Consider the following 23,984-nt stretch of genomic DNA (forward strand, 5'->3'; position numbering starts at 1 on the left):
TCAATTTCTTAGGCGATTCACTATTCACCTCGTATCTCCCTCGGCTGGGCTCAGACCCTCTCAACACAATGTTCTTAAGTTATTTATGCAACCAATTTCTCATAGGATATTCTCTCTAGGGTGACTCACGGTTCACCCCAGATCCCCCTCAGCCAAGCTCAGAAGCCGAATTCCCCTTCTGTCGGTTTCGGATCCCCCTCAGTGGGTCTCAGATCCCTTTTAACACAATGTTCAATTAGTCTTCCTCTGCCGGGCTCGGACCAATTCCAATTTCCAATATAACTTTACACAAACTTGCTTTAACCAAAAGCTTTTAGCTGATCTCCCTATGCCGGGCCCAGACCAACTTCATATGCTTTTTCATCAACTATCGAAGACTTTCCAATGTGCAATGGGTTTTGCTTGACCCATTGCAGGACCACTTCAATTTCACAATTCTTTATCACTCTTCACATTTGCCACCTTTCAGCTGGATACCTAAAAGACTTTCGAATGAGCACCCACGTGGTGCCGGACCACTCACTCTACAGTATCGTATCTTGGCTTCAAAGTTCAAATCACTCATCTGTTGTTTAATTGTGTTTGCATCACTTGCCACATACCCTTCATACACGGTTCTCTTCAGTTTTCACTATACAGTGTTGCCGCATGCAACCTTGGCTTCAACACAGACCGGTCTGGTATGAGACTCCAACTCACTGGCTGTGCGGATTTCACTGGTGCTGCTTTGTTGTAGGAGCTAAGGACAGTAACACAGTGGCAAACGATTCTCCACTCTTTGACTATCGACGCGGGAGAGCCCTGAGTACCTTGGATACAGGATTCTTCAGTCTTGATTCCTGGTCTTGCGTTTCCTTTTCTCAAAATGTTCATGAAAGTAACGGTCTTTCATTGAAAAGGTCAAGGGCACTTCCCTTCTTGCAATCCTCTTTGGTTTTGCCGCCTTTCGCCTTGTATTAAACTGCCATCTTGGAACTGCTTCTTCCTTGTGTACTTTGTCTTGCTCAGAGTGTGCTTTCGTGCTCCGCCTTTTATCCGTGTGAGGGAAGTGTAATGTAAGTCAGGTGTGTGTGTGTAATGATTGGCAATAAATGCCTGGCCCTGCCTGACTATTGTAATGGGACATGTCAGGTATACGGCTCGGGTGTTAGTCAGTTTTCTCTTGTAGTGAGCTAGCCGTGAGGAAATGTTCGCATTGGGTGAGGGGTTGTGTTCCTAAGTATCCTACTTGGTAGTGTGAGAAACCTGAAGGTGTCTCATCTGCTAGTCCCCGAGATCTGTCATCCAGGTGGCCAGGACACGGGCATCGCTATTGGATCCAGTTCCTGGGGGTGTACCAGTGCGGGAGGATCACCTGGATGGGGGTCTTCTGTGAGTGGGACACCAAAGGGTGAGACAGTCGTCATTATAAATAAAATAATCAGTATATCAGCAATTCAACAAATGAGCAAATCAAAAAGGTAAGAGAGACAAACAATGTGGGTTTGTTGGTGCATTGTATAAAATCAAAGCATTTTGAGAACAAAGATCACCGTTTTTTTATAGTCAACAAATGTGTGAGAGTTCTAAGTATGCCATTCTTCTGAACAGGTAATGCACAATGGGCTGGGTGGTTATATGTTACAACACCCACCCCCACAGTAAAATGTCTGTAAACCATGAGCCATATATGCAAAACAGGGGGGGTTCTGGGAATCCCTCTACCAGCAGCAACACAGCCCATTGACCTGTTCTTGGGTGGACCCCCCCCCTCTGTTTTGCATATTAAGTAGCTCTGGGTCTCACCCTAAGTTACCAGGGGAATCCTGACGTGGACCCCTCACTCACGGTTCTCAGATAGGCACAGCTCCACCTCACTGATGATGCCCAAAAAGGCTGAAACACGTGTATGGGGTTGTTGTTGGTACTCTTGTTCAGAGGAGAATTGCCTAGCATTTCATTGCTGGACTACCCCTGGGCAGGACAAAGACTGATATGCAGGGATATTTCTTCTCTGTGAAAGGGTCAGTGAGCTATAGACTTGGTTGAGACTCTCCCAGGGGCCATCCACCCAAGAACAGGTCAACAGGCCGTGTTCGTGCTGGTAGAGACACCCCCAGACCCTCCTCTGTTTTCCATGAGCCATATATACTCATTTGAGCAGCTAACGTTTTGGTACGAGGCTTAGAATTAACATGCTTTCAGTCTCCTGATGTGCATACACGTAAAATAGCATATGGTGCTTCAAAGGAGCCCAGACAAGAGTCCATCTCAGGGAGCATCAGGGGCTAGCCACGTACAACTTAAAGCCTGACTGTATTTGTAAAAGGATTTCTAATTCTGTAACAGTTAAGAAAGCACAGAGCTGACCAACCGTCCCTGGAGCTGCATACCCGGTAAATGATGGAGACCACAACGGCAGACTAAACTGTAAAGGACTTATTTACATACAGTCAGTCATACTTGCAAATCTGTGTGTATCAATAATGAACATACAACATTATTTTGTTAACTTACTTGGTACAAGCGCCAACTAAGCCCTATAATTAAACCAGCACTGGCAATACATCAGTTTGGGCTTTTGTGCAGGCATGGGAAATGCACTTGCCAGGTACTACCATGGTCGTATTAACTGGCTATTGATTGATGGTGGGTGTGCAAAATGGTGCGAGTGCCAGGGCATCCAATAGAGGTGCCTAGCAAATGCCTAATAAATATATACAAGCCAAAAATGTTGGCTTTGCCAATGCTTGTGTTCAACAAGACGTCTGTGAAGAACACTCATATTACTTATAAATAGAGTGGCTGAAGCCAGACCTGGTTAAGACTTTTTTTTTTATTACACTAGTAGTACGTTTACAACTCCAATTAAGTCATTAACTCACAGAAAACTACTTTGAACAAACACTTGGAGTGCACAGTTTGATCGTAAGGCTTGATTAAAGGGAGCTCAAAGAGTTCCCATGCAGAGGTATTTGGGTGGGGAGAGGCAGGAACTGGGCATGAATGGGTATAGGGATTAAGGGATTAGAATGGCCAGTCAATGGGTGGGGGAATAACTAAACAACGCCTACAAGCTTTGTGTGCCTCCTCATATGCCATTTCTCCCCATCTGTACTCAAATGCAATAGTTTCAGCTTATAGGTGGCGCTAAAGCTCAACCTAGAGGCTTAAATGGAAAAGGAGAACCTCAATGTTAATAGAGGGTAGATGTTGAGCTGAAGTTCATCAAAACACTGACACATTGTTGATTCAATTTTATTTTCAACCGGCTCCAAAGTATGAATGAAAAGAAAAAACAAATAGAAAACACCCTTTTAGCCAACAAAAGTAATTGTAAACCATTATCAAGGGCATTACCCACATTGCTGAGTGTCTTCATAAGACATTGTCCTCCCTGAATTAAGTTGCGTCAGTCCAACGCTTAAGTGCAGTAGAAGTGCATTTGGGTCATTCGATGTGCTGCTTTTCTTCCAGATGGAGAACAGTCTCGCTTTCCTCATGCTGGCTCTGCGGCATTGCGTACACCAGTGTGCGGGCTTCTTCCTGGCAGAGGATGGCTACCGCGCCAACGCTTTCAGGAGCATCAGTATTCGACTGTAAACACGCCTGAAATAAGGTGGAGGCACATTTGCAAACCGTTATTTTTGGGCAAATAATTAGGCAAGTTAAAGACATATCAATGATGCAATATCAACAGATAGAAGGCAACACAAACATAATTAAGATTGCTTCCTTCAATTGTATTCTCTAGGCCGTTAACCAATAAAACCATAAACTGTCATCTTATATGCTGTTTGAAAAAAGCATATTAGATTACATAATTATTAAGAAGATGCTGAAACTTGGAAGAGTGGTAAATGCATATAAGGCATGGACAACTAATTCTGAAGGACATCAATAAGGATGGCACCTCACTACCAAACGTGCAGACTAAAAATTGCCAGGAGAAAGTCTCTGGCATCCCTACATGGGACTCTAGCAGGCCTGGCAATGGATAAGAAGCTGCATGAGAATGGTTATAGTGGTTCGAAATTATGGAGCATTCACAAACATTTCCGTATGAAGGCAATACAAATGTGCAACTCTTGCAGAGGGAGTCCTGTTGGATTAAGTTAGTGCTTTTAACAGCCGCCGCCCCCACCACCCCGATCAGTCAGAGAAACTTTACCTGATTGAATATCTGCTGTGATGTGCTTTCTTTCCTGCCTGGTCTTCCCTGCTTGCTTGGTGATGTCCCAAAGGTTCTAGGTACGGAAAGCGATGTACGCGTGACCTGATGAGTGATCTTGGAATGACAGTTGGAGAGAGGCTGCAGGAGTGAAGGTGTGTCAGTGAATGCCCTTTCCTGTGTAGGTCTTCTGATACTGCTGGGGCCTGTATTATCCTGATCCTTTAACTTAAGAATAAAGAAGCTTTCCTTTTCTACCCGAGACCCCTGGTCAACTTGTGAAAAGACACAGAACAACATTGGCGACACGGGAACCTACTGCTGCTTTACTCACATTCTGAGGTACCTATGCTGGAGGGGACAGTCTGAGGGACCACCACTGTCCCCAACCTAGAGAGCACCTTCCTCCTGAGCATGACAGCCACACTTACTGCTTAGCACAGCTTTTGTCACTGCTGCATGCGCCTGCCTGCTAACTGTACTGCCCCTTTGGTTAATTCTTCAGATAATGCCTGCTTGGTGCCCCCAAGCTCATTTGGTACAGCACCTCAACAATTCAGTGTTTTTGGGCTTTGCCCTTGATGGTGCATGGCGTGTGTGCTGTGGCAATGTAAGTGAGGAGCAGAGCTGAATTCTACCGATTTACACCCGTGGGGCACTTGGATTCCCCTCCCTGCCAAGCTTTATCCATCTGGAACAGCTGCACTGGTTGCTGCTGCGGATGGTGTGTTCTTGTAAATCTGCTGCACCCGGTGGTCTGAAGTGTTGCTGGCAGAGATGCAAATCATTGGTACCCGTACCACTAGTTTGAACTAAAGGTACGCTCTGTAAAAAGCAAACAAAGGCTCAAGAAACGTGTCCCGATATAGAATGGCTCAGGCCGGACATTCAAGCACTGCCACTTCCCCAAATCACAGCTAAGCAGACACACACAGCGCCTGTGCCCTGTAGGTAGTTAAGGTACTCCGGTTTCTATAACCAGTAGCAGAGCCTTTCATATGCACGATGGAACATTTCCAACTCAAAAGAGCTCGAAAAGCACCAACCTGTACATCAGTGATAGTTAAAGTGAGCAACACAAAGCGCCCATTTAAATATTTGTTTATATGCACGATATGCCTGTACTATAGTGACATGCAAAAAATGTATTAGCTTTACGTCACCAATCAAATGTTTTCAACATCATGAATCGGTGCTGTAGAGGGGAGACTTTTGGGCATACGGATCGCTGAATGAGCAAGGTTATGTGGAAGGTGGGAAAACGTGACAATTGGCGCTCGCCTTGCAGTGTGATAGATACAGTGCTGGAGCTGTGCTGACAGTGCCGACGGTCATTTTCAACAGGAGCCGATTCCGGAGCTCGGAAAAGTGGATGGATTCCTTTGCTTCACTGGAGGGACAGGATAGGTGCATGTACCCAGTCGCGACCTAGTTTGGGGCAATCGTACCTTGTGTTGCAACACATTGCATCACTTCAATGAGGGCACCCTATCAGGGCCTAGTTCGGGGCACTTCCGAGTCCTTCTCGCTAAAGCGTTCTGCTTCTTACTTGGGTGGCAAGTGGAGGGGTCTCAGCAGGAAAGGCCATCAGAGTGTCGGACGAGGAGAATGGTCTCCTTATTCAGAGAGGTTGTTGCAACCAAGCAGGAGTGTGGGACATGCGCACTACTGGAACGCTCCACCTCTTTCCCTTTGGTCCGTTACTTCCTATTCATTATTTCGTACTACTTTTAAGAACCACCTTTTGCATTTCTAATGTAAATAATGTACATTTTGTATAGTCTCGAATTTTCATTTAATTGTACTGAAAGTGTGTTATGTACAGCGCTTTGGAGTAATGTGCTATATGAATCCCAAATAAACACAAATACAGTTCATAAAACAGATAGGCAGGCTCCAAGTATGTGCCAATTACATTTCAAGATTCCATAAGCCCTGGTACAGAGATGGGGATGGATTTATGTCATTACTGCGACCCCCCGAAATGGTGACTTTTTTTCTTCAACCCCCTTTACACCACATACATATGCAGGGGAGACACCCCCTACATCCCCCCATACATACATATATATATATATATATATATATATATATATTGGGGGGGTCGGGAAAAAAGTTGGAATTTTTCAGCAATCAGCGTTCTGGAGGCGACATTTTGGTATATTTCCATTGGGACATATGTACAACACTGCGGTGCCCCATTTGTGCTGCTGTGGAGGGCTGCAACATTCACAAAGCTTGGATTTGGTAGACCTCTCCCCAACCACAACCCCACCCCACCCCACCCCACCCCACCACCATATTGCTCCTGCTGTGCAGTCCTCATTGGCTTCCCCATTTGTGGCAGTGCTTAGGAGTGCCGTCCAGTTCAAGGTCAGGATCCAGAATTGGATGCAGACATCCTGAAAAACCACAGACCATGGATTACAGCAAATTTGTACTTGGCCAGAAAATACTGTAGCAGCAGGGCATTGAAAGCGAAATGTAACTTAGATTGATGGGCCATTACCAAACAAAAACTAAAGGCATCTAGGGCCCCTGGCCCAGATGGCATTGCACCTTTTCGCTGGATCCCCTTCTTGAAGGCCCAATTTGACTATACTTTTGAGACTCATTACATTCCTCCTTCATGGTCACAATCTATTGTTATTCCAGTCTACAAGAAGGGTGATCCAAGTTCTCCCAAAAACTACAGACTAATTGCCTTAATTGATTCCTTCAGCAAAATCTTCACCATTCTTGTATTGAGGGATATAAATTTGATCATACGCAAATTCTCTGTCCTCTCCAAATATCAAGTGGGGTTTTGCCAAAACATGGGCAGTTTTCAATGCCACAGCATTAGTCCACTTATTTCACACAGTCAAACATTGTAATACCCCGTCTACATGGCATCGTTGGATAGGTCTTCCGCCTATGATTGTGTGGTACGTGAAAATCTCTGGGCCATATTGCTACACTGCAATGTTCCTCTTAAACTGGTGCAGCGTATTGCCCTTCTACATAAGATTCATCGATAAGGATCAGCCTGACCCAGGAGGGTGCTCTTTCTCGATCTATCTCTTCTCTGGTAGGTCTTAAGCAGGGCTGTATTCTAGCCCCCATACTGTTCAACTTGTATCTGACCGACTTCGACGAGTTGTGGCAGGCGGATATACCCTGCCTGCATTGGCAAGTTGAAGCTGCATTGGCTTGTCTTTGCAGATTTGATCTTTTTCGATGGTACGCCTACTGGCCTCCAGTGCAAGCTAAACACATTTTGTCAATATGCAAGCAAGAACAATCTTCAGGCAAACTGCACAAAATCTAAAATATTTTTTTCCAGCAGTAACACACCTAAGGTAAAGACGTGGACTTTGGGAGATGAGAGGATAGAGCGTGTTCCTTTCATTAGGTGTTTGGGATACAACCTCACAAATGCCTCTTCTTTAGAGATATGTAGGGATTCTCCGAATGTCAAGCTACGCCCCCTCAACTCGCATGTGAAACGCTTGCCGTCTTGTGTGTGCAGATTTTCTATTCCCCCCCCTCATATGCTATTACAACATGAAGAATGAGCCGGTCCCACTTTATGGGCTCAAACTATCCCTCCTGGACCTAGGTAACCATTTGAATGTACTCCAGGGGTCCCTGTGGAAGGAGGTTCTCTGCCTTGCCATGTCCCTTCCCAAAGTAGTCATTCGGCACAAGCCTGCTCTTGTGTCAGTACAAGCTCACTATTGGTGAAGACCAGTGCTAAATAACTCAAAATGACTTGCTCCAGAAGATAACTCAATCTATTGCGATTTTGGCAAGGGGGCCAGGGAAAAATCACCACAAGACAAACACCTATGTCCTAAGGATGGAGGATTTAATTGCATCGATTGGCTCCTCAGAGGAGACATTTAATCGCCCAAGAGGGGTGAAAGTGAAACTATTTAGGCAGGATTGGCTGCAGACAATTAACGCCATTAACACACATTCCTCCTACACGTATGTGAAATTTGTGAGGAAAAGGGACCACCTTACTCTATATCTGACCCATTGTCCTTGTAATAAATATATCTCACTTTATATGAGATTTAAATTAGCTTCCTACTAGATCACAGATGAAGAACTGGGGGTCTGTGGATAACTGACTCTTCTCTGAACTGTTGTTGTAATCAGCTGGGTCTTCTGGAGAGCTTGCGTCACTGGGTTTTGGAATGTCCAACTCTCCAGCAGAGTAGTGTCAGATATTTCAGGCATCCCATCTCAAACATTTTGATACAGATTGTTTTAGAGAAATGTTGTGGGCCAGACTCGTGTGAGGGGAAAATGTCTTTAATGATTGTGTTATATCATTTTCTTACTTATGCTGTAAGTTGTTTGGACTACCTGAATTTTTCTTTTATATCTCCGATATATGTTTTGTCTTTCTTGTCGATGATTTGTTTTATTTTGTGTAAGGTTTTTTGTAAACCAAATCACAATTAAACATTTTTTTTACAAAAGAGGCAACTCATCCACTGCAAGTAGGGTAATGGGTCAAGATGTGCGTCAACCAGGCAGCCAAATTGAGAACCGCTGAGAGCAGGAGAGTTTGGGGTAGAGGGCACAGCTTTGGTTGGTTACATGTGGCAACACTCTGCCAATTTACATTATTGCACCAATGTCAGATGGTTGATAAAAAGTAGAAAACAAGCATACCGTCAAGATATAAAGATGAAGCAGGCAGACCGCTGGGTCTCCCTCTTGGGGAAAAGTCTTTCTACATGAACTCTCAGATCAAGACAGCCTGCTCCCTTAGTAGTAGGTTTACCAAATGTTTAACATTTTCAGTGACATGGGGGCCTGCCGAAAGAGACTGAAGCCGAGACGCAGAGGTGGTGCATGGCAGGTATGCCAGACAGCATGCCATGTTGGCCATTTGCAACTACAAAAATATAAAGGACACACATTCTATTTATCAGTGGAGCACATGCAGTGAATAAAGTATGAGCACTCGTGGACCTGGAAAGTCAGAGGTTCAAGATAAAAAAGGCCTTTAGGTCACGCATTGCATAGAATGCAATCTGAGAAAATATACCAGCATTACCATAAAGCGATTGTGTTGGACTTGCCTTTTTTTTGTCGGCCATGTAGTTATGTGACTCCTTTCATGCTGGGAAACAGACTCAAATATCCTGGTGCTGCTAAAAGCAAAACGTAAAGCCTTGTTTCGCTCGCTCAGCCTTGGTTCTGGCTACTCTTTGCTTTCACAATGTGATAGGTTAATGTTAATATAGCCTTGTTTATCAGATCATAGTTTTGACAGCAAAATTTAAAAAAATATATGCAGTTTATAATAGCTAATTTTGTACATAACTTTGGTATTACTGTACTTTGCGTGCTTATCCTTGGACGATAAGGTCAAAATAAAAGCTGCTGAACCACAAATACTATTGTTAAACTTAGAAAAGTGTAAAATGAGCCTTGAGTCAAAGAAGCACATTTTAAGTGTGGCAATGAAAGGCTTTCTTCTAAATGAGTAATGGACAAAACTGTCAACCAGCAGATTCGCACAACAGAGTTCTTTCACTTGAGTCATTATATTTTAGCATACCCTCAGGTCATACCCTAAAGAAAGGGAGAAGAATTGCAGATAGGCTCGTAATAAAAGCAAGCAAGGTACTACATCTTGAGGTTGTCAAGAAACGTACCAGTTATGTTTACCAATAATGTTTTTCAAATAGATTTCCTTCTGTGCTGATCCGTCAACACAGTTGGGAGAGTTTAGGGCCGGGAGGATAGCTCAAGGGCAACACGCCAACAAAATCCAGGGTTGAGGTACCATCTCTCATCGCCCTATACTGCAATCATGGTCTCAGTGAGGCCTCATAAGCATATACTGACATCAAGGGTGCAAATGCAGCCTCATAGGTCAATATGCTTAAATCATCTATCCATCTGATTAACCCAACACCGCTAGATCCACCCACAGGCATATGCAAGCCTTCATAAGAAACCCATAGTACCTTCTCAAACTAATTCTGGTCATGAGCTACTCCCATAGAGTAGTCCAGGTATGGCCTCATGGCCATGCACTGCTATCATATACACATGCGAAGCATTCTGAACATCAAAATCCATAATTGTGAGAAATCTTTCTCGAATAGCAATATGCCACCATCATATAATGATGTTCAAAGTCCAGCTCCAGCCATCATAAACCTAAGTGTTGCCTCATATAGCATGTATTCAGATCACAGGCCTAGATGTGGCGGCTATGTTTTGGCAGCATGGGCCAAGGTACAGATTTATAGGCCATATATTGCCATCATGGGTTTCGGTGAGGTATCATGTGGCCATTAACCGACATCATATCCCTCAATGATGCATCATGCCCAGCTACAGCCATTGTGCAGAAAAGGTCAAGAACATCTAATCTCGTAGGACACAACATACCCAATACAACACCCCATCTGAGTGAACCAGCTCCCACCAATGTTTTTCCTTTTTTGTAGTATTGTTGATAAACCTAAAACAAAACTACCTGCACACCTCAACTCGCTCCAGTGTGCGGTACTAGATGCAAATCACACTGTCCATGTTTGAGGTTTAGCCATACGAAAAACATTGCACAAGACTGAAATGGCATGCAGTGTAGGCACTGAATGCCATCCCCCATGCTTGTGTGCACTTATTGTTCTAATTTCATTTTGCCCTATTTGTTCCTTAATGGATGGCCTGCTTAAAAAAAGAATATGGGCGAGATTACAGGAGGCAATACATACTGTACAGTACAGTTATCTGGTTGGCACATTTCACACTGTGATTCTTTCTACCCAGGGTGAAAATGTCAAGAGGCAGCCAAGCTAGATTGCTATGCTTAACCCTGTACTTGACGAAACTCCAGACTTTACAGCAACCTGTGATCCACCAAACCCTAACTCAGGCCTTTCTACGTTTGGAATAACAGTACTGTGTGCATTGCAACACATGAGATATCCTGCTATGCTCTCCAGTTTTCTGGTACTGTACAAGGACAAAATAATGATTGGATCAAAAGTGAGTGCCAAGCTAAGTAAGCATTTTTTTGCTATGTGTACCATTAAAGAAACCCAGTAAGTGTTCTTAATGCTCTGAATTACTCTCACGTAGTCCTTTATTGGCACACTGATGGGAAGCACACGCCCAGAAGAGGATTATTAAGCATCAAGAAGACTAAGTGCTGAAGGGTATTATGTGGTGGGTGGGGCCGGGGAGGGAGTATTTTGTAATACAAATCAAATGTCTTGCATGGTTTAAAACACCAACATTCCCCTTTATATTGCTTTAACATTCTTTTAAACGCCTCTTTGTCATGCCCGATTTACTTCACAGTGATAAAAGAACAGTGTTGCAAATGAACTCTCTGTAGTCACAAATGGAGTAATGCACCATGCTTGGGAAGCTCGGGAACTGGTGAGCTGCAACATAAGTAGTGGTTACTGTGCTTTGCGGTGAAATTTCTCTCTCGAAAAGGGTTACATTCAAACTGTAATTAGCAAGGTGTATTTTTATACTGGTGTTAAACTGTTAATTAAAAGATCTAAACCAAAAGTCTGGAACAAGTGAGAAGCACTGGGAGCCAAACACCATACAAAGTATAAGAAGCGCCAAGAAGAGAGATCCGCTGCATGTTGATATATGAACCCTTAATGTGTAGGATCATGTAACACTATGAATTAGAGTCCGGGCATAATCTGCTGAAAATGTATATTGAGGAAACATATGCATGCTAGGAAAACCTGCCTATTCCATTCTTTAGAGGAAGCAAAGTGAAGTCTACTTTAACTCCCATTGAAACAAGTGCAAGGAGCACTTGCTGTGAAACAAAGCACATCCCAAGCACTAACAATTATTCGAAGAAAACAAATATGTTGATTGAGGGGCAAGGGCACGCTTAATGAACACTGAAAGAATTCAAAGTGATGCATGTTGGGAGAAGAAGACCAACACATGTTAAAAATCAGAATATCAAAAGGCTATTGCCCATTCTACAGTTAAGGGGCCTCATCCAAATCAACTAGTATGCAAAACTGACAAAAAGGCAGAACAGTGATTCGATTATTAATTTACTATGTCAAGCTGAAGACTGGCTAGGAGCAAACGAGACACGTGTCAAAAAGAATTAATAAACAGACGTGGGAAAGAGGTGGGCAGTCCACAGCTAACATACGTACAATTTATGCTTGGCAAGGAAGCCTCTTGTATCCCAAACAAAATGACTATCCAGTTCCTGGATAAGGGGCCTCTTTATTTTCAATAAGTTAAGTTTAAATTCACTTCCAGTTTACATTGTACATTAGTAGGGGAAATTATCACATAATATTAAAAACAAATATGAGTGCATTTGAGGGGGGGATCAAACCCATTGCTCCAGTGTTTTTTCTCTCTTACAATGCGAGTATGCTCACAGCTGGTCCACCAATCCTATAGAAATTGCACACGCCCGAGCGTATATGAAACTACTTTCAGCCAAAGGCAACTGCGTGCATTATGAACAGAGAATGCATGTATAAGTACGATGACCCCGGTTGAATGAAAAGCTAATCGCAATGGACAAAGTGATAGGCAGTAGTCCATATCTCAGAGATTTAGGAGTCAAGATAGTGGTGATGTGTCTATAAAATGGCCATTTGGTGTGACCAATGTGTTCAAATGCCCCCACCAAGTAGAGTATCTCAATTTAGGCCCACATTACCACCCAACATCACATATCCAGTTGCGGCATAGTGACCAGCTACAGCCATAAAAGGTCCAGGTGCTGCCTTATGTGTCTCATGTGCAGCCTAATAAAAAGTACTGCCCTTACATACCCAGCCACAGCCAGCAGAGACAGTCACAGACACCAACTGGTTACATTGTTCACAAGTCGGTCTTAGACCTATGAAAGGCAGTAACTCAGCACTAGTATCCAACTGGGATGACCTCAAATTATCCATGGACGAAAACGCCACCCACCTCAGCACTCGTACTCCGACATCTCAGCAGTCTTTGACACTGTCAACCACGGTACATTATTCAGATGACTTGAAGCAACTGGACTCCCAAGTATGCCTTGAAAATTGATGAAATCCGTCCCAACAGACAGGACAGAAACGACCTGGTTCCCCCCTTAAAAGTAAGCTCATGAACCATAACTTGTGGAATTCCTAAAGGATTGAGGCCTCTCACCACTCCTCTTCAAAATTGACATCACCCCACTGATCATGAAAATATATGGGCTTACATGTAACAACCAGATGGACAGAACTCAATTTGCGTAAAAAACGACCAGTGGGGAAAACTGTGGCACCACCTCCGCAACGGATTCCCACAAGTAAATGAATGGGTGACTGCTAAACAACTTAACAACCTTGACCTAAACTGAGACAGAAATAATGATAATTTGATATTGCAGTGCCTCTGAAGCACCTCCACATTGACCTAGAATATCAAAAGTGATCAAGAGGCTGTGCCCGATAACAGACCATTGCCTTGGCTGAAACCCCAAGTCATTGCATTAGTAAAAAAGTGCTTCCATCTATGCTCAGAAGAATTGCATTGCATATGGTTCCCCACGCAGTATCCTAGCCATTATTTCTCTGGTTCACTCAATGAATTAAGCGAACAGCATTGATCTAGGTACGACAGATGGGACAATTACAAGTAATTCGTCCCTCCCCAAGAGGGAGCCATCCCTTTTGAGCCTAGGGAGGTTTGGCTCTTCTGGCAAGCATGGTCTCACTGGGGTGGCTCTGCCCCTCTTTTAAGGGATATGGGCTCCCCAGTGAGCGAATCTGTAACATCTCCATTACCACCAACATCCAGAACGGTTATTGGATACATATGGGCTGATAACGTTAAAGAAAAGGGACCTTTATCTATGATTCATTTGGCTGATGACCCTCCCCGAGACCAGAATCCCACAACCAATGGTAATGGATGGTGAAGTATCTTGGATTCAACATCCCAGCCAAGATAGGGGGATATTTTTTGGGCCAACTACTCACCACTCAGCGGTATTAAAAGATTTGGACCAGTGGGCTGACCTTCGTCTCTCCTGGTTCAGCAAAATAGCCATCATCAAGATTAACATCTTAGCAAGGTTGTTGCATTTCTTTCAGGCTCTTCCCATCTCTAACTCCAGGCATACCCTGCAGAGATAGGACTCCGTGTTAGTACAGTTCCTATGGAGGGAAGGGATCTCCCATGATCAATAGGTGCACGCTATACACCGGAAAGGATAAAGGGGGTGTGGCATTCCCCAGACTGTGGGCCTATTACAGGGCCGCAGAAATCAAATCAGACCCATTATTGACCGGGTCCAGCGAGATTCACACAATATATAGGTTTGCATGGAACAGGCGATTGTGGGGTGCCATATATGGACCCAATCCTGGGTCCCTTGACAGGTGAGAGCGCAGAGTCTATATGTCAAACCGGTTACATAGGGATCCCTAGTGGCCTGGGATAGCGTGAGCAAGATGCAGTGATCCATCACCTTCCCCTCCCCGTTCAACCCTCTTTTCCATAATGAGGATTTCACACCAGGGCAACCGGACAGAGGATTCACCCAGTGAATGGAAAAGGGGGTGGGGAAAATTGGAGACTTCTTTTGGAACCAGAAAATATGTCGTTTTGAGGACTGCAAGGCCTCACTGGGGCTTGAGGAGGCAGAGAATTGGGTCACCCCTTTACTGGGGAGGTGTGGGAGGCGGTCTACAAAGAGGCAACAAAATCTCTGGCCCACCCCTCCCCACCACTGACTAGCCGAGACCCAGGATAAGATTTTAACAAGATGGTAAAAAACTCCATCTTGCCTTCACCACAATCATCCGAGTAACCCTAAATTGTGCTGGAGAGGTTGTAGGGGGAAGGAATGTTTTTGCATGTGTTATGTTAATGAACATAAATGGTTGATGATGTGATAAATATATGAACCTCGGGCTGGTAGGTAGGTTTTGTTATGAGTGTTCAATAAAATCCAATAAATGTTCAACTATCCAAGAAAAAAAAACACCTCTTTAAAGCCTCCTTATTCCATCACACCACACCACTTCAAAAGTAACGGTCTACCTCATCAGATCTCACTAGGCAACCTCATAGAATGATCTGCCCTCTCAATACCTTTTCTCTTTCCCAATGCGATGTTAAAAAATGGGTAAAACAGGTGCTCAGACTCACTACTATCCTCAGAAGGTAGAGAGATCAGCGTTGTAGGCGGAATGCCTGGAAGCCTGTTGAATATGTGGTAAACTGGTTGCCAGGGGTAGGGATATTCCCCATACAGCTCAACAAAGTGTCTCAGACTCAAAAAAACACAATTAAATTTCAGGGGCTTCAAAATCCAGCCAGAAAAAGGAGGACAATTTCCCCCGTCCCCGCTTCATTGGTTTGCATGAAGAGAATTTCCAGTCTGCTTGTGGGTGTCCTCCAGCCCTGGTCAGAACAGCCCTTCTCTCTCTCCTATTTTATAGTCACATCCCACTGCATACCTCACTTTCTGACCATCAACGTAAAGAACAGGAGATAGCCAAGATCACTTAAAACCCATCACGGTCATGATTTAAATGCTGCTGAGGTCATCCTTATATGGCAGCATTTCACAGGAGTACGTTGCTTGTTTATGTCTAGAGCAAGGCCAACAGTAAATTGCTTGAACCTTTCACCCAATTACAAGATGAGATGCTTCCTTATTGCGTCACGGTTATTCGCAAAATATCCTCTAACCTACCTTCATCCGTTCTCTTCCATATTGGCTGTGCTCAGAAATATTGTAGTTCTTTAAAGGATTACTTTGAACTAGAACATATATTTTTATTTGCCATAATTAACTGATGCACCTGGTGTGCTTCGCAGAATGTCTGGAGTGCATCCCAGAATCGTTGCTTATCCTTTGTTGACAGGGTCCCATAACAAAGATATCATTGGGGCACAGCCCAGAAAACTAAAACTGAACTGAACGTGACTCGCTGTTCTAGTTATAAATTCTTTCGCATCGCCTGAATGTAATTTAAGTGCATTCCAAACACAAATATATTTCAAACAATGATCGCGTTTAAGAAATATGACTATACAGCCTGGAATTACACTCAGACGTCAAGCCCTATACATGGCTAAACTTGAAAATATATGCCAGGTGGTGGAGTCAATCCTAGCTGTTGTAGCCTGTTATGTATATATTATTTCATCGAATAGAACGCTATATTAAAAAATTTGAACTCAAAATGGCTTTTCACTGACACACATAATTAAAAAGAACCCCAGGGGGGTTGCTCAAGAGTCAGAGCAAGATGGCTGCGTCCTAGTGCAGCTCTGCTCTGTGGCTGCTAATAAATGCTCAATAAGAAAATGCTGAAATGAGCAGACAGAGTGGAGATGCGCTGGGGAACAGGTGGCGGAATAAAGGAGGCCATTAAACTACAGCACTGATGCAGATTGGAAGAGTTGCGCAGGCTTCGCAATCCTTGCGCCTTCTGGTGATCAAGTCACTGGAGGGGACACCCGCTAGAATAATATCCCACAAAGTGAGGAGGCACAATCAGCAAGATTAACGCGAGACAACAGAGCTGGTAATGATCACGCAATACAACATGCTGAGGCACGGCCGGGCAGTCAGGACGCGGTGGAGAGCATTCCTGCTGCACCAGACAGCTGTGATACTCCCCGGGCTGCTTCTGCTCAGCCTTACTCTCCCAGAGCGGAAATGGCCCAAACAGCATGCGGGGGTCATATGGGTCAGGCAGAGGAGCCGGAGGGCTGCCCTTCAATGATTGGGGCAATTGAAGCTCTAGACTGGGTTCCAGGCTGCTTGGATCAGCTTTGCTGCGAGGAGAGCAGACTGGTCTAACTGATAGTGGGCAGGGGCCTTCAGCCCTCTGCATGCGCCTTACCTGAAATGTGCTCATACCCTGGGTGGGCTCCAATTGTCTCCAATGGGCTCACGTAACTGTCCTAGGAGTGGGGAACAACAAGAACCCTCTGCAGGGGGTGTCAAAACTCTTTATGAATGCGCTTTAACTATGCTCATACACACAGACACTACTGGCGTGGAAAATCAGAATAGTAGGTAAGGGCCTGGAGCACCAATAAGAGGACAAAGTGCCACAAGAACCAAAATAAAATGGATACCATCTGCAGCTGTAGGTCATTGCCGAAGACGTGAAGACTTTGAACCAATGTACTCAGGAAACCAACACCATGGTTCAGGACATCATGAAGGAACTTTATAGGTCAATAGCCAAATAAACGCATAGGCCGAGCGAATAACAGGTAACTAACAGAGAATCAGCACGGTGGAAGATAAAAAGTAAACTCTAAACTTCAGAGTTGGATTCTGCCATCAACGAGATGCAACGACTCAATGCAAACATTGATGATCCAGAAAACCGCTCTGAATTTTTTGGGGGGTTAGAGGGATTGCTGGAAGGTGCAAAAGCTGCAAACCTAAGAACATCTACAAAATACCAAACGCAGAGACCTGGTGATAGAAACAGCTCACATAGCCAATTAATGTGCGCTTCTTAAATGCAAAAAAGTCGGGGTGAGGGCTTTTCGCCGCCAGAAGCCCACCTCCAGTTCAGTGGGTCGACAGTCAGGCTCTTTAATGACTTTTCCGCAGAGGTCTCGAGAAGAGAATTCAAACCCCTGTTCAAGGCATTGAAAAACTCTGCTCATTGATACTATCTCCAGTTTCCAGTTTCCTGCCATTTGGCATTTCCAACATCAGAAACAGTAGCATATATTTTATTAGAGTTTCCTGCAACAGCAAAATATTCAGCAGAAAACACTGGCTCAGGCGAGCTTAGAGGACTCAGCCCCAGAGGAAACTTGTTTGCCGAGAAGGAAACCAAAAGGGCCCTCGCCAGGAATGGAAAGATATAACTAAGAGATGAAATCAACCCTTGACAGCGGGAAAGAGGTCTAAAAAGTAGGCATGTACAGTTCAAAGGCAGTAACACATGCCACTGATGGACAGTGACAATGGTAAGGTGCCAAATTCCGCTATTACCCTTGGTAAGGGTAGCGGGTACCCTGATAAAGATCGCTGTTGCACTTGTTCTGGGGAGCGAAGATTTCAACTTAGAAAGACGAAATGGCGCAGAAGAAAGAAAGAGGGAAAAATGCTCTTGTGATCAGTTGGGCTCACACAAAGTACTCTAGCACACAAAGGGGAAATGAAGCAGTCACAGAGGGCGATAGAGTTGTTCCTAAATCTATAAAAAGGGACACAGGCCTACCTTTTACCTCCCAACTTTTTATCTCGCTATATTTCATTTTATGGTTGTAGCCGGATGGGCGATACGGCCTGTGCAGCACAATGCTGACCAGTCTTTACCTCCACACTGGTTTCCTACTGTTCTTATTGTGTTATGTTCTATGGCACACAAGGTTACATTTTCTAATTGCTATGCTTCATATTTATTTATTTTTTTTCATTTAGTTTATACAAACTTTTTGAAAAAAGAAATTATAAACAATTCCTCCCCTCTCTAAAGGGTGCTTCAGAAAATGAGTCATATCAGTACATTATTTCATACCAGAGTGTTACATTCCATGCCTTACTGCTACCACCCATCTTCGGATAGTCCCACCTTTCATTAACTCTATTCGCTTCAGGCGATTCATTACTCCTTTACCATTCTTTTATCTGACTTTACTTCACCTCATCACCACATCTCAACATTTTTGAAGCACCCGTGGCTTAGTTTACAGATTCTCCCTCCCATTTAGCTGTCTTTTAGCAAGCTTTCGAGTATTTGCAAAAAATATGCCAACCCGAAAATGTCTTTTTCACAAGGGTTATGAAATTTTTGCCATAGTTCCTCTCCGCATAGAGTGGCGTATTTCCGAACTAAATGTCCTAAATGCACAGATCTCTGGTCTTTCAGGGCTTCACAATACAGTGTGAGATGTTTAAGGGTCTCTTGCTGTTTATTGCAGAGACGACACCCGAGTAACGCTATCGGTTTCCGCGTTCTTATGGCTTGGCTTACTCTGGTGTTAATTAAATTCAGCCGAAATTTCATATAGATTGCTCGATGTCTTGCATCAGCAGTTTTCATCAGGTATTGTGGCAATTTCTTTCGATCTTTTGCCTCAACTGCTGCATCTTCCATAAGCTTGTGACGATTACGATCGTCAACTGTCGAACACCAATCCTGTTCCCATAGCTTTTTCTTCACATAATTCGGGTTGTTTCTCAGTGTGTCTAGATCAGTTCCCAGTAGCTCTAACTGATTTCTACAACCGTCAGTCCATTTGCATAATAGGGTTTCTCGGTTGCCCTTCATAGCATCTTGTAAGATCTTAAACTGGGGAGCACACTCAACTATAATGATTTTCCGATATATGGATAGCATGTTCCATAACACTCGGGCATGCATGGATATTAGATTGAGTTCGTATCTCACACATGCACTCGAGATTCCTTTCTGTAATTGCAAAACTCTCCTCCAATATTGATTTTCTAGTTCTGGCCATAGAGTGGCAGACACTCCTAAGGCGCTTTCTGCTCCATAGATCAGTGTTGGTATGACGTTTTGATTGTAATCGGCTATTACTGGTTGCAACGAGAATTTCCCAAACTTTTTGTTTATTACTACTCCTTGACATGTTAGTTATCTACATTTTTGTTTAGCATTCTCTGCCCAGGGTGCATCATTTATGTTACTGTTGATCCAGACGCCTAGGTACTTTGTCTTTTTCACGCATCTCAAGATGTCATTTCTCAATCTCCACTTCGGAATGCTTTTTGTATTCCGTTTGTTGTTTCGTGTTAGATCTTGCAGGATTATTATTTCAGATTTTACAGGATTGATTTTTAGTTTGTTCTTTTCTACGTATCTCTCCAGAGCTGCTAGTTTTCGAGTTAGTCCAATCGGTGTAAGGTCCAGTAATGCAATGTCATCTGCATATAGCATCCAACTTATTGCCTGCCCATTTATTTTCGGTGGAAAGGAGTTTACATCTGCAAACTATCGCCAATGTCAGACATAAATAGGCCAAACAACGTGGCTGCAAGCGGGCAGCCCTGTTTCACACCTTGATTCATTTCAATTGACTTGCTCAACGTTCCACTTGAATCTAGTCTGATTTTAATGACTGTGTCCGTATGGAGTTCCTTTATAGGTTGAAGTAGATTTTCTGGGCAATTCCATTTCTTCATCTTTTCCCAGAGCATCTCTCGGTCGATGGTACCAAAAGCACTAGACAGATCAACAAACGCTACATAGATCTTTCTGTTTTGGCGGATAGCTTCCATCTTCAGAAAGTTAAAAATTGTCAAGTTCAGCCCGCAACCCACCCCTTTCACAAATCTTGTTTGTCGAGGATCGTATCTTTTAGAATCTTGGATCCATTTTAATAGTTGGATTTGGAGCTGGGTGGCAAAGATTTTGCCGACCACATCGAGCAAAGCTATCGGCCGGTAGTTCTTGGGGTCTGTTTGAGTACCCTTTTTAAAAATTGGTACTACAATGGCACACCGCCAGAATGTGGGTATCTGTTTCATCTGAAGAATGGTCCGAAATAATGAGTAGCAGAATTCTGCCCATAATTCTGGATGTTGTTTTAGCTGTTGATTTGTTAGACCGCCTGGTCCCGGTGCTCTTGATGTCCTTAATTTTAGTATGTTTCTGTAGATGTCCCCTTTCTTTATTTCAATTGACCACTCATGCTCTGAGGATGGTGGAGTTCTTATCTTGGGTCGATTGTTGTTAAATGTTCCTGCGTAGTGCCTTACCCATTGATCTTCCGGAATCATAGATTTTATAATGGCTCCTTGGGGTGTTGAGGTGTTATTCAACAAGGTCCAAACATCCCTGTTCTTTCTGTTAGCGAGTACTTCGATCATAATTTCAGCATCTCTTTGTAACATGATGTGTTTATGGCTAATTAGCCAGTTCTTATAAGATTGTTTCAAATATCTTATCATGCTTTGATTATTTATATTCGCCTTCTTTTTGAGCATTCTCAATGCTTTTTTCAGGTTTTTTTTATTTTCATTAACCTCTGCATCCCATGCATGGAGCTGTTTAAAGTCCGGTCTTGCCTTGGTACATTTTATCTCCCGGTATATCTCTAATAAAGTGGTATACTCGATTTGCTCCATTTCTGGTTTTTTTTCCAATGATTTCCTTAGTGAGATGATATTATTCTCATTCAGTCTTAGTCTGTTACGACCAGGGCCTACTTCAAGCGTCGGTGCTTCATTGACAGCTGGTCTTCTAGGTTTGTTTAATTTCAAATACAGTTTTACTAGGCAGTGATCGCTGACCTTCATTTCAATGATTTTCAGACACATAACATTGCTTCTTAGGATTCCATCTACGAACATATAGTCAATTGTCGATCTTTGCCTATTTCTTCGCCAGGTTGCTTGGGCGGGAATGTCCCCTGGCGTGTTACCATTCAACATCTGTAGGTTCAAAACTTTCATTTCTAACATCCAGCGCCTGGCTGCCTGTTCACCATTGGTTATCTTATCTTCAAAGGAGTCATTTGTGTTAGACAGGCAATTTATGTTTAGTCTCCACATATTAAGATGTTTGTATCCTTTTCATTCCTTGTGATATTACAGATTAATTCGGAAATGATTTCAATAAAGTTATCTAGTAATATTGCTGCATGTTGCCAATATATATTGATCAGTATTAGTAAATTATTTTTGTTCACGTATCTCTCTGGAAGTTTCACTTTGCACACTTGTATATATGGTGACACATTAGTATGAGATAGAATACGTATTCCACTTTATATTTTTGCAAGAGTTACCATTCCTGATATTGGTCGGCCTTTTTCCCTTTTAATTGCTCTGTTAAAGGCTATCTCAAAACCGTCTGCTACTGGTGGTTGCAGTAACCAAGTCTCTTGCAAACAGAGCAAATATATGTCCTTCAATTCATTGGATGTATTTTCAAAGAGATGTGAATGCCCACGTGTGTTCCATGAGGCAATACATATATTGCCAGTCTCCTGGATCTTTGAGCATTAGCTGTGTTTCGTGATATTGATAGTTTTGGCAACCCATGACCAATCCATGTCTTCCATTTGTGGATTGATGATTTTCTTCATTTTGGTGTACATGTGCTCAGTCGTTGCTCCAGCTAGATCTTTTTCTGAGATTTGAGTTTCATCATTAGTATGTCTCTTTAAAGGGACAATTTTACTTCTTGGATGTTGTCCTTCGCTATGATTCTTATTTTCTTTTTTGTTACATGCATGGTACCCAACACAGTCAACGCACCCAGGGTGCGACTCCTTTGACACCTCTTGACCTATACACATACAAGGTTGTGAGCATACTTGAAACAGTGCACCCCTCATCAGAATTAGATGACTCTCTATATACATAGAGTAACAGTAATTACCAAAGGGGCTCAAGCATAGGTAAACACAAACCTGTCGCGGGTGGTCAGCTGGTGGCGCATCGGTTTCCCCAATTATGGTACACATCAAACTTAACCTGATAACGCTAAATGTTCAAGGTTTGAATAACCCAATGAAGAGATGCAAATCGATGAATTTGACACAACAATCAAATGGATGTATAATTTCTCCAGGAAACTTATCTCAATCTCATAGAATCTGAAACGTTGTGTAGGGGCTGGGTGGGCCAAGCCCATTAGGTGAGATACTGCGGGAAAAGGGCAGTTTCCATACGGATCAATAAAAACATCCTGTTTCTGTATTTACTGACAAAATCAGATGGGGAGGGTCGTTATCCAATGGTTCTCTATTTCACCAATCAAGAACCCTATTAGACCAATGCTGCCCAGTTGGGGATAACCTGTGATATTTTGTACATGTGTTCAGCACCTTTGCGGGGGAAACTGGGCTGGGGGAAACTTTAACACTGCCCTTATAGGCACTCTAGACAGGCAGCCCGGCATGCCCCTTCACACACACACACCTAAGAAAGCCTGTACTAACTTGATGCCGGAGTGTGGGCTAAGATGTGTGGCGTACTGCAAACTCCACAAAAAAAGACTTCACTTTTTATTCACAAAGACACCAGAGCCGTGCGCAGCTGGCTTACTGGCTGATGCACTCAAACATAGTGCATAGGTTAGCGAGCTGCAATAATTCTGCAGATAACTCTCTAGGACCATGCACCTGCCCTACTAAACGTATACATATACGCACCCCTGTGGAGACTTAACTTAGCCTCACTTAACTGTGCAGATTTTTGGGAAGATATAATCGCGTGGACAGTGTCCTTTTGGGGTCTGAATCTGGCAGATGGGTTTAATATTCTAAGATGCTGAGACGCATTCAGAGCTTTGCTGCGTTGGAACTGTATTTCAAGATGGGCACATAAACTGAAGCAATGGCAATAAAGATACTGTTAACGGAGTGTTCGTGGTGATGGCTAAGTTGGTGATGGCTTCTATGAAGTTATCGACGAATGTTGCATCATATGTTGGTGGTCTGTGTACCAGGATGAATGATGTTGGTTTTTGGGCTCGCTGTTAGGTGTATTACCATGGTTTCGCAGCTGAGGTTGTTGAGTCGTTCGTCAGTTTTTATGTTCCGGTGTTCTTTGAATGCTATAGCGATGCCTCCTCCTTTTTTGTTTTTTCTGTTTAATTGTAGGCATTTGAAGTCTGTCGGAAGGCAGCTTTGGAGTGTGATTTTGTAGTTGTCGTCTAGCCATGTTTCTGTGATGAACAGGATGTCAATGCCGTCGTCGTCGAGTAGGTCGAAGATCTCTGTTGAGTGTTTTGACATGGATCTTATGTTTATTAGATTGCAGTGAAGTTTGGAGGTGTTGTTTGGTTTGGGTTTTGTCGTGGTCGTCTTCCGCTCGGTGCTGAGGTTTCCTTCTTGGTCGGTAACTTGTTGGGCTGCAAGGTTTGGGGCGTCA

At 43.4% G+C, this 23,984-nt stretch overlaps 1 protein-coding gene across 1 annotated transcript in view; it reads right to left on the reverse strand.

Annotated features, from left to right (window-relative positions):
- Positions 1–3,221: 3,221 nt before the first annotated feature.
- LOC138566854 (THAP domain-containing protein 5-like) overlaps positions 3,222–23,984 on the reverse strand; it is a 213,415-nt gene continuing 192,652 nt past the window's right edge. Inside the window, exon 4 of the mRNA XM_069644561.1 lies at positions 3,222–3,588. Coding sequence (XP_069500662.1) covers positions 3,430–3,588 — 159 coding nt within the window. The 3' untranslated portion in view covers positions 3,222–3,429. The remainder of the gene's footprint in view (positions 3,589–23,984) is intronic.

This window comes from Ambystoma mexicanum, chromosome 2p (genome assembly GCF_040938575.1).
Source record: "Ambystoma mexicanum isolate Mex_15411 chromosome 2p, UKY_AmexF1_1, whole genome shotgun sequence".
NCBI lineage: Eukaryota > Metazoa > Chordata > Amphibia > Caudata > Ambystomatidae > Ambystoma > Ambystoma mexicanum.